At 32.6% G+C, this 12,023-nt stretch overlaps 2 protein-coding genes across 2 annotated transcripts; both read left to right on the forward strand.

The window, feature by feature from the left end:
* Positions 1–568: 568 nt before the first annotated feature.
* LOC124454225 lies at positions 569–5,268 on the forward strand. The gene is made up of 5 exons (XM_047005029.1): positions 569–693; positions 1,962–2,379; positions 3,986–4,147; positions 4,775–4,861; positions 5,033–5,268. Exons 1-5 carry the CDS (start codon positions 625–627, stop codon positions 5,266–5,268), a joined length of 972 nt encoding a protein of 323 aa, XP_046860985.1. The 5' UTR covers positions 569–624.
* Positions 5,269–10,369: 5,101 nt separating this feature from the next.
* On the forward strand, positions 10,370–11,537 carry LOC124454535 (putative L-amino-acid oxidase YobN). Its single transcript, XM_047005322.1, has 2 exons — positions 10,370–10,626; positions 11,100–11,537. The coding sequence occupies exons 1-2, from the start codon at positions 10,418–10,420 to the stop codon at positions 11,248–11,250; spliced, it is 360 nt and encodes a 119-aa protein (XP_046861278.1). The 5' UTR covers positions 10,370–10,417; the 3' UTR covers positions 11,251–11,537.
* The last annotated feature ends 486 nt before the right edge of the window (positions 11,538–12,023 follow it).

The following is a 12,023-nucleotide window of genomic DNA, read 5'->3' on the forward strand; positions in this document are numbered from 1 at the left end:
TACATATGATTCACTCTTAATTCCTGTTCTTTCAGAAATTTCCACTTTCAAAAAAAAGTGAAATCGCCAGGTTTTTTGCATTTATCGGAATAAGTTTATTATGCTTCCTTCACTAGAGTTCCATGATTTCAATATTATTGTTTTCTTTGACGCCAAACCACTTGTTGAATTGATTAAAGCTCGCACGTAGCACATGCATACAAAAACTTTTGTTAGCGATGTGTTTCCTCAAAATATTGGTCATCAATACACAAAAATTTTACTCGAATTCGGTTTATATTAGCAAATCCTTAAAAAAATTGGCAAATTGCTTGAAAAATGATAAGTTTGCCATTCTTTAAAGTGATGTGATGATATGTTGCCCAGTACACACTGAAAATTGAGTGAAAAGTTGACGTATGTAATTCTGTTACCCACGGTCGTGTCTCCAACAAAAATATCAACATATTTTAGACATCTTAACCTTATCTCAAGCATGATTAATTCCTGTTTTAGAAAAATTGAAGACCATAGTCCTAGTATGGTATAGCATCAAGCATTTTAATTTATTTGTTGCTACCACTATCAATGTCTGTTTTGTGTTAAAGATTAAGCAATGCATGCCTGTCAAAATCAATATTGTCTATGTTTTTGTCATTAGAAGTAGATACTGAATTTTGGTTACATCGTTGGCACTATTTTCAACACTTAAAGGTTTGTGAAACGGATATCAATAATCATGTTCAGACGATAGAAATTAGTAGATTTATCACGAGTGAACTTAAATCTAATAAATGCATGCTTAGGGAATACAGTATGTTTGTCAAGCGCAAATTAAGTGCAGCATATCTCCATAATGCTTCGAACGTGAAAGGCTTTACAAACCTGAAGCTTAACAGAAAAACATGCACGGCTTTTTTTAACTCGCATCAAGTCTCGGATTTACCAAATAATGTCGCTGTTGGCCGTGCCAACAATATCTGATATTATATGCAGTCTTTGTATGAGCCATCAACATGGACGATTTGTAAATGAAACTATGCACTTGCCGGCAGTTATATACAGGTTATTGTTTGGCCGTATTTGAACTGCATTCTTGACTTGCAACCGTTCTCTTGAGATTTATCAAACAATGTTGCTCGACCACGTCGGCTGGTGGCAGCAATAGCACTGATAAAATATTTTTTTGTATCATACCACCAACATTGTTGAATTGCAAGTCAAGAAATATATATCCACAGTATTAACCTGAAAAATGAAGAGATCCAAAATTAATCTTTTGACGCTTTAAATATCATTATTGAATGAGAGAAAAGGATAATCATTGTTATGAAAGTACATGATTATGATTTCATGTTTATGAAAGTAAATGATGTATATGATTTCATCGAAAATAATATTCATTTGCGAGACATGTTTTCAGTGGTAAACGCTCATTTAGCCTAACCTAACCACTCAAAAGCGATTTTCTCAGTATCATCAGTAACATATACTTAAATACCAGACTATAACAGCTTGCAATTCATTTTTTTTCAATAAAAAACGTATTTCGGATAAAATTCTATTGTTAATCATGTTAAATTATTCGTAAGTCGGTAATAACATTCGGATTATGTAAAGTATAATATAGATTTTATAGAGAAACAAAGCAAATGTAACGAGCAACGATATTATAATGACGATCTTCATGTGATATGGCATATGTCATATCTACTTAATTAATTATGCAAAATACTGTATTGTTTATATGTTTTCGTTTGATGTTCATATCTCAACAAATCAAAATTGCATTCGCCTTTTGATCAACATGTTTTTGTAACACAGATATTAGGGCATGTGGTCTTTTTTTGTTTCGGTTGTTTTTCGGCCAAAAATCTTCAATCTACAAGTAAAATCAAGTAAAGAAAGTAAATTCTTAAGATCAGTCATACAATGCTACATTTATTACACATCTAATTTATTCAACTCAATGTACATTGTAGTTGTTTAAGTTTTCATGTTCTACAATGGCGTCAGATTATCTTAAAAACCACAAAAGATTTTGGAAAAATGATGAACCTACGAAAATTCCGAAAAATAAACAAATTCCAATTCAGCACAGTGATTGCATCAAAACGTTTCTGAAATGTATCCAAGATGAAGGTTTGCGAAAAGCTTATAATCGTTACGGATACAAACCGGTGGAATCAAAACATCCAAGATCGATAATCAATGATATTGAAGATGAAAAGATCAGTGACGTCATTATAGTTGGTGCAGGAATGGCAGGTCTAAGTGCAGCGTATGAATTAAAAAAAGCTGGTCTTTCTGTGAAAATTCTAGAGCAAACAGACCGTTATGGAGGAAGAATATTTACGTATGGTGAAGAAAGCGGTCTTGCGTCTGGTTTGTATGCAGAAGGTATGGATAAACTCGCTCAGTAAAGTTGTCTGGTAAAATTAAAGCTATTTCATTCATAAATCATAAATTCAAAAGCTTTGCCACAGTTTTTTCACAGAACTGTAAAATTGCTGCCCCCATAGGTATAGCTAGAACAGCAGACAACAGCACAACTAGGAAATATACCTGGCATGCGTGTGTCAACCAGAAGCCACATTGAATAAACGACGACTGTTACTGGCTGACAAAATATGACGAAAAACAGCAACTTATTTTGTATAAACATGGTAATCATTACAACGATATTAGCTGATTAACTTCTTGCTTTCGACGGTAAAAATTCCAATACAGCGAATGCTTTCTTAAACAATACTTCCAATCGTTCTAGCTGTAACGTGCAGTAAGTGAATAACAAATGATACCAACACCCCACCCCCATCGAAAACTCTTCTATAGAAATAAAAAAGTTTACTTTAAAGAATAAATAATTCAAAAATCGTTTGTCAACTACAAATTGAATCAAAATTAAAACAACAAAAAATTTCAACGAATAGCTGAAGTAATGATGTTGTGAGCTTATGCTTCTGTGAAAGATTCAACAACTAGGTATCTTTTCTACTCTCTTTTTATGTTATTCATTCCATCTGTTTCCAAGCATTCGAAAAATTTCATTATCAATTGATAGTTTTCAGTTGCTTGTCAAACTCCTTAGTTAAATAAAAATAGGAGGAGGCCTCCTAAAAATTATAAGTAGCATTTTGCATGTTCGCTTTATCAATTAAAAATCAAAGAATTTAACATTGTTAAGCACCCTACAAGGTGTTTCTCATTTTAGAAAGTTTTAGACATGCATGCAAATGTAAAACATAATATAATAAAGTAAATGATATGCCATCAGTGTCATATAGGAAAATGAAAATAGCTGTTTTAGTACCATTTTCTGTCTCATCAGGTGATGTTAACAACAAAATATGCTATTAAGGGAAATCACAATAACTTTCTGCGAGATTTTTTTGAAGTCTACCAGGCCGCAATAAACATACGTATGTTTTATATTCAAAAGAGACCTGTATCTTTCATAGGAATTTTACTGTTTTAATGTTATGAGTAAGGGGTGCTGTCCTTTCAAGAAAAGTTAGGAGGGTCTTATAGCCTTCATTGCTTCTCCGCTTCCAACTCCCCTGAGTTGTGCCTATATTCTTTAGTGCCAAATCTGATGATTGTGTTGGGCATTGAATCACACAAACCTTTTTATCTGTGGGGTGTTTTCAAAAAAATATACTTATGTGTGTGTTTGACGTCATTGTCGTGTTGGAAGACACAGAACTAAAAATATATTCTACGAATTTTTAAATCTACAGGTTATACACTTTAATGAAACAGTTTTTTCATAATCAAGTAATCTAGAAAAGTCATTTTAAAGAGAAGCATTGATTAAAGATTGAGAGATTACACTCTTTTCTTTTAGAAAATGCAAAATTTTATGAAAATCACTAGAATACATGAATTTTTTGGTATTATATGATATTGGCGACCATCTACATATATAATTCTTTAATCATGTACATGCAGAAATGAAAGAAAATCTTACAATTTTCAACTAAAAAAATATTTATTATTTTTCAAGCTGGAGCAATGCGATTGCCTGGAGGTGTGGATGATCAATATGAAAAACAACATTATTTAACGGACGGTTACATCAAGAACTTTAATCTACCTATCAAATGTTTTCCAAACTACGATGAAAATGTCATTACTAGCATTTATGGTCTTCGCGAAAAATCTAAAGGTAAAGTGTATAAAAATAGTGAACAAAAAGTGTGTAAAAGCAGAGATCGTGTAATGTAAATTTAACAAGACGACTTTTAATGCATGTATTGGGAAGATGCAATTGCATGTCATGAGAAATGTTTTTCTATTTCCGCTAGCTAGTCAAAACGATGCTTGCTAAACATATAACATCAGAGGCTTAACTAGAACGTTAATTGGGGAGGGGGGCATATTCATATATTCCGCCTTGCCCAACTGATTTCTCATGAAAGTGATTTGAGTTTCAAAGAAATCGGCAGGGCACAACGGAATATATGAATATACACACCCAGTTAACGTTCTAGTTACGCCTCTGTATAACATATTCAAGTGTTGTTCTTTTATACAAATAGAAAGTTTGTAACATGAAAGGCAAACATCGATAGAAAGAAAACTCAAATCATTTCTATAAATTTACAACAATTATTTTCTCAACAACGAACTTAGGCCTGCATTATAACTAATACTGGATTACACTTAAAATGCCTGCCACTACAGTTCATTATGACGCTATATGCAACTGGATATTGTTAGTACTACTCTTTCATATGTAATGATTAATTTGCTAGAATAATTGTTTATGCTGCTTTGTGTCTCATGTTTTCAGTTTGGGCTGAGAAACATTTTGACAAATTTTGGCCAAACTGGATGGATGGAATAAATGAATTATTACGAAAAGACATTTTGAATATTGGTAATTATACAATGAGATGTTTTGTCTATTTTATGATTCAGATATGTAAAAAAACTATTGACGAGGCATGCAAGGGAAAACAACCATATTTCATTGGGTGAGAATCTATGTCTTGAGAATAAAATCAACATTATAAACTGTTAGTAACAATAATTTACCTTTTTTAATCAGGAAAATACTACGACGAAACAACAAGTGTTGTCAGTGACCAGATTTACACTTGGTTATCAAAAGCAAATAGTGTAGATGATCAAGTTAATGCTTGGGATCGTTGGATTAAAATTTGGAGTCGGTTCACGGTGGAAAATTTTCTTGAAAGTACTATCAATGTAATTAAAGCTAAAGTTTCTATTCAAGAGCAGGAAGACTTGGATTTAATAAAGCTTGAAAGTCTTTTGCCATTCTAGCGACGCCGTTCAAGGCTTTTCTGTAGTTTTCTATGCGTATGATCTTGACCAATCACTTGAACACTATCTTTCTTTTCCATTGGGAAAATGGCATTCTCCTGAAATGCATTGTTTGAAAGGTGGCATGCACAGTTTGCCAAAAGCGTTTTTCAATAGTGGAATATTAAATACAGATGACATAGAATACAAGAAGCAAGTATATGAAATAAATTACTGGTTTAAAGATGATTGCCCGCTCAACGATTTTGTAGAGGTGTCTTGTTATTCAAATAGTGGTGCATCAATTGTTTATAAAGGAAAGGTAAGTTTAGTTAACCGAAATTAATTTAGTCGGAAATGTTTGCTTAACCTTTTACTTTACGAACTTGTTCAGTGATTGTTGAACTACTATACTGCCGAAGGGTTTGTTAAAATAAAACTCCCCCACAGCGAGACATCTGCGTCTCTTGTGAATTGCAACCTGTGTTATGTACATTAGACTGGATAACGCATCTCTCGTGAAAATTAAAGCGGGAAGTTCGATCATTTGCTGTTGACTTAATGGGGGATGTCGGTCTTACTTTACCATCCTTTTGTATTACAAATTCACATTTTTTGCTTTTTTATATTTTAAAAACTTCTGATTTGGACAAAGTTTTAATGAGATGTACAGGAAAACCGGTGGAGAGTTTTAACCCTAATGTTGTATTTTCTGTGCATTTGTAATGACTGAGAAATGAGATAGCATGTTGTATCGCCATTTAAAAGTTGAAGTTGACAAGGACAATTTTTATTCCGCGAGGCATTTTTCGAAGATGAATTCTCAATCTGCAACAAAGTATCAACAAACGCCTTCATGTCTTCAATATATTCATGTATAGTGTAGATGTTCATAAAGGAACTGGTTAAAACTTTGCTTCACTGATGAAAACAGAAGTTTAGCATATTTCTATAATGTACATCTTGTATATTTTGATGATATAGTTTTCAATTTACTGATGTATATCAGAACATCTTTCTGATTATATGTCTATGTTGAATTGTTTTGTTCCTTTACTGAAAAAACAATAAAGACGTAGTTTGATATTACAACCGTCATTTTTAATGTTTAAATTTGTGAAGAAAAGAAATGTTTCAAGCAAATGTTTGAAGCAATCTTCCATGAATGTCAAGATGCTTTTGAGACCGAGTGAAAATATTCTTATTTTTATAAAGAAAAATAATCGCATTTTAAATTGCTCGATGTGGCTTGTTGAGACGAAAATTGAATTTTTTATTAAGTGTACTGTCTCCGAATAGTAAAATTCACTTTTGCTATGATAAGTATCACTTAAATACATTTTGCTTTCTCTTCGAACAATTTACACCGCTCTCAAATAAATTTAAAAATTTGATTTTCTAAGCAAATCTTTTGCCAGAAATAACTCGTCGACTACAGTCATAATATCGTAAAAAATCCCCCCCAGCTGCAGCCAATATAAATGCAGGAAATCAAAAACTGTCCTTCGCATGCATAAACAAGAATCGAAGTAAAATATTTCTGGACGTTTTTGTGAAAGCTTTAAAAATCTGTTGATGATAATGGTAGTTTTGAACTTTTTTCATGTTTGTTTGGAAGGTGTATATGAAAAATGTATTTAAAATTTATTTAAGAAAAGGAAGTTTCATCCCGTGTCTGCACGGGCTGATGGAAACCGAGGAGACCTTTCAGACAAATCAAGAGCAGATCAATGCAAGCCCCAGACGAAAGGTCAAGGTCCGCACTTGCTCGAGAGTTCGTATAAACGTCTCCGAGGTTTGCATAAGCCTGTGCAAACACAAAAAAACATCTTTTATTTCTTTTACAAAATAACAGTAATAGAAAACAGAAAAATTTGAAAAAAAATTAATTTGCATTATCTCATTGATTGATTGATTGATTTTGTTGGTTGGGCTGAAATTGGATTTAACAGGCTAATGCAAACACAGCAATAGACCAATCAGAGCATGCACTTATTTTTTTGTATAAAAATAGAAGTTTCTCCGGATTGTATATAAAATGATTTTATTGAGCTTTCAACTCGGTGCTTCGAGCCTTCATCAGAAAGATATAGGAAGTTATATACTGTTCTTTTTCATATGTAGACGATTAGAGCGTCTAACTGGATTAGTGGGTGGATTAATGTGATTGGATGATGTGGAATGCGTTGTCATGGGTATTGGTGTATTGTGAATATGACTGGTGTTATTATTATTAGAGTGTAATGCTTTGTCTTTATGTTTGGCGAAACATAATTTGAGTTTTTGTGTAGGTTTGTGAGTGACGTTAATATTAAATGGTCGAAGAAGTCTGGTAGTCATTTCTGATGTTCCGTTTATGTACATTACCATGTGACGATTTTTACTATTTCTTCTGGTTTCTTGTTGCTTTTGTCGGTTTGTGTTTTGTTTTGTATTTTGTTTATAGTTTTGTTTATGAAGTTTCTAGGGTAATTGTTTTTAATAAATGTGGAGTATATAGTTGCGTTCTGTTTTCTTGGCTTCTTCGGTATTACAATGAGAGTGTATCCTGTTAAAAAGTGTTCGAATGCATCTTATTTCGTGTTGTGTTGGGTGGAAGCTGTTGAAATCGAGTATTTGGTCTGTGTAGGTGGTTTTGCGGTATACTTGAGTGTTTAGTGTGCCGTCATCTGAAATTGTAAAAAAGAAAAATCATTCAGAACTCTTAACTATGAAAATATTTTATTTTGCTTATGAATGCGTGCTAATCTTAAACATAATTATAAATATGTATATACATACATGGAATATATTCCAAATTACATTTGGCATAAAACAAAATGCTTGTCAATGTAAATGCTCATCTATGTAAAAGTAAAATTACAATTGAAAATAAAAATTTATTTCAAAAATAAAAATCACAGTTTTTGTATGAAATGAGATTTCTAGAATTCCTAAGAACAAAATTATCATATATTTTCATAAATATTTCTTTCAACAGCTTAAAATTTTCTTAAAATGCATTTAGGAAACTATTTTTCACCATTTTAGAAAAAATTAAAATATATTTTGAACATATATGATGAACACATGTCTTAGGAACATTGACTGATTACGCAAACCTCTCAATTTTGCATCAGTAGAAGTTGTGTGAGTGTCGCAGCAGCAACTATATCATAAAAAACATTACTTTAGGACTGATTACACTAACATATGCAAGCGCTAATTAACCAGGCTTTCAACGTTGGTTCCAGCGTTGCTATAACTTCGGACTTCAACGTTCTATGAACGTTGCTTTAACGGTTAATTACTACGTCGCTAACAAACGTTGTGTCAACTTCAGTACAACGTCAAAATAATTACTTAAGGTAGTGCGAACGTCGTTAAAAAGTTAGGTCGGACCTGACGTTCTCACAACCTTTAACCAACGTCATAAGTAAGTCGTGTGCAAGCTGGGATACCCATCATGCACTCACAACTAAAGAAAAAGGACAAAAAAACTACAAATAACGCCAAAACTACAACAATGCACTATTATGGTATTAACAGCAGTCATATTCACAATACATCAATACCCATGACAACGCATTCCACACCATCCAATCACATTAATCCACCCACTAATCTAATTAGACGCTCTAAAGCCTAGGCCACACTATCGTCCATATCGACGAAAATTAGAACGAAAACTTCCGCAACGAAAATTTTGAACGAAAACTCGACGAAAATTTTTTCGTTCATATTAGAAGAGTTGAACTTTTGACCTTTTCGTCAACGAAAACGCATACTATTGGCTAAAAATATCTTGATAATATCAGACTTTGTTCTCAAACATGGCGGAGTGGCAAGAGGTTTTGATAAATCTGATGCGAGAAAACCAATTTTGTATGATAAAAGTCACCCGGATTATAAGGACTCGAGGAACAAGAAAAGAAATCACTGGCAAGATGTTTTAGATGAATTTAATAAAATTACGGACTTGGCGTGGATAGTGAGTATTATTGATAGTGACAAACTTTTATATCAAATCATTCATTTCCATTACTTTTAAACATTTTAGCAGTAACTTTTTCTTAAGAAGTAATCTTTTTCTTTTAGAGATCGCCATTGTTTCTAATCCGTCAAAATGCTTGCTTATTGCCAATAATGTTTTGGCTTTGCAAACATGCTTGAAATTTTCGTCGTGTCTGGCATGCATTTGTAATCGTTTCGTTTTCATTTTCGTCAATTTAGACGATAAGGCTTAAGCGTCTACTAATGAAAAGAATTGTATATAACTTCCTATATCTTTCTGATGAAGGCTCAAAGCACCGAGTTGAGAGCCCAATAAAATCATTTTATATACAATCTGAGAAACTTTTATTTTTATACATTAAATATGCCTGGATTACCAATCTTTAAACGTATTTTTTTGTATTTTATATTACTATCTGATTGAAAAATTTTGCCAATTGTTAATGTTAAAACTTCTAATGCTCACCAATAGCTTTTATGTTAGCTTCAAAAATTTTAAGATTGTCTGTGTAAGGGAATAATTTAACTTAAAAATATCTTATGCTTACGTTTTTAGTAAATACCACAAGCATCCATTTTGAGAAGTTCACAATAACGATTGAAGTCTTGAGTTGTTCAATTTCATATGACTTATTGTTGTCATCGTCTTGCAATTCATTAGCTTCAATAGTCGATACTTTTTGCTGTAAAATAATGAACTTTTATGATGTACAAGAAAAACCTCATTGGTTAGTGCGAAAAATTCAGCAGTGAAAGACGACATATTTCAATGTTATATAATACAGCAATAAGTCATTCATTCATACTTTAGACAAATTTCTTTCTGTATGGAGACAATTTTCCTGACTGGCTGAAGACGTGATATGTAAGTGTGTGCAACGGTAAAATTACTACTTTGTTTTTATGTAGGCCGTAATTGTTGCCACACCAACTAATATTTTGCGCCAAATCACTTTCAAATCAAAGCTTAACAATAATAAGTCCCAGTTGGCGACAAGAAAAAACCTTCAAGCTATGAACCATATTCTTACCTTGCATTCATCAAAATCTTTCTTCAAACCAAAACAAGATTCTGGGAAGATGAAGGAATCAAAGGTGGGTTTTCAATTACAAACCTCCCATAGGTCAGGTTCATTACGTCACCCCGGAAGACCCCTGCACAAAAGAAGGGCTTGTAATGATTTACGTATGGACGAAGGAGGCTTTGCTTTTTGGCTCCATGGAAGAAGAGCAAGTAAAACGAAAAGTAGTGGAACAACTCGCAGAAATTCATCCAACATTAAAAGAAGAACTTGTATCAAACTGTATAATTCATCATTGGTATAGGCTGCCATCTTATCAAGGCGCGTGTGGAGCAATGAAAACTGCTCAATACGGCAACATCAGGTAGGATCATTTAGGATAACATGCAATTTTTTCATGAAAGAACACATAAAAGCTAGAGTACATAAAATTACAAATATAGCTAATATTGAACCATAATTGACTAATTATAGAATATGACCTTAGCGAGATCAAGTTGTGTTCATACCACGTTGTTTACTGGCCACGAACTTTGACTGTATGATGAAATACAACATTGCCACAAGTTTTTTGCCGTAATTTTTATAAGATTTTCAAATCCTCCATTTTTTTACAGCTGATTTTTCAGAACTGGGTGCATAAAAAATCAAATTTTTACTTCAACTTTTAATTTTTAAGACTGTATTTGAAGCTTGTCTTAGAAACACGTACTTACATTTTTAATAAGTTGAAGAATTGTGGCAAATTTGGTTGATATCTGAGCTTCGTATAAACTTTATAGGTCAAACAAATTTTTTATTTGGTTATGACATACATTGTTTTTTTGTCAAAACTAGGTATTTATGGGAGCCTATGGGAAACGTTCATTTCGCTGGTGAAGGAATTTCCTTTACACAAAAGTGGATACAAGGTGCTTTAGAAAGTGGTTTAAAAGCTGCATATCAAGTTTATGAGCGACATATGGACAGAAACGGTCACCATGTTTAAATAGACACAAGAATGTGATAATTCCTTCAATACTTATCTATTTTTTCAAATATTTGCATAAACTTTTTAACCATTTTAATAATTGTCCCCCTGTTAAGAATAAATTACTTTTGACCTTCACCTCTCGCAGGAACTTAAGCCGTCATGGTATTACCTAATTCCAACGAATGGAGAGAAAAAGAATTATAACAAATAGACCTATTTACCCTTTTTTAATTCTGAAGCTTAGGCCATTTAGTAGCTATGGCTAAAATAAAATTTTTGTTGTTTTAACAATGAGAAACGTACTCTGCGCGAGCAATTCCTTTTTTATCATCATATTAGATGTAATGTGTCATATGATAAAATAGCATTAATTTTTATTATAAAGATATGAAATACTTTTTGCAATGAATTTTTAACACCAACAGCCCGTTTTTTTCTCCATGAAGTCAAACAACAGGCTAGTACAATTCTTTTTTAAATTGAAACTGGTCTAGGGTAAGATTATCTTTAAATCACGATCTCTTGCTTCTTTTCCCATTTTTTGGGAGGGAGGGGTGTAACATAGATAGTTGATCACAACACATATTTCAACCAGGCGTAGTGAACTTGCGATACACGTAGAGCTTCCATATCGTAAGTATTAAGGAGAAACGCATGGAGGTAAAGCTATATCCATGCATTTAATAACATAATTAGTGAGAAAATATTTACCGTTTTCTTCTGTTATAGTTGAACACAAAGACCGAATTCGAAATCGATGTGACATGAATTTAATTAATAAAAGGAAA

This window comes from Xenia sp. Carnegie-2017, unplaced genomic scaffold (assembly GCF_021976095.1).
Source record: "Xenia sp. Carnegie-2017 unplaced genomic scaffold, XeniaSp_v1 HiC_scaffold_3, whole genome shotgun sequence".
Classification (NCBI taxonomy): domain Eukaryota; kingdom Metazoa; phylum Cnidaria; class Anthozoa; order Malacalcyonacea; family Xeniidae; genus Xenia; species Xenia sp. Carnegie-2017.

Coding starts and splice junctions, on each gene's coding strand:
- LOC124454535 (XM_047005322.1), top strand. CDS start 10,418: ATGATTTACGTATGGACGAAGGAGGCTTTGCTTTTTGGCTCCATGGAA. Junction 10,627..11,099: donor GCTCAATACGGCAACATCAG/GTAGGATCATTT, acceptor TGTCAAAACTAG/GTATTTATGGGAGCCTATGG.
- LOC124454225 (XM_047005029.1), top strand. CDS start 625: ATGTTTTTGTCATTAGAAGTAGATACTGAATTTTGGTTACATCGTTGG. Junction 2,380..3,985: donor GTCTGGTTTGTATGCAGAAG/GTATGGATAAAC, acceptor TTATTTTTCAAG/CTGGAGCAATGCGATTGCCT. Junction 4,862..5,032: donor AAAAGACATTTTGAATATTG/GTAATTATACAA, acceptor TTTTTTAATCAG/GAAAATACTACGACGAAACA.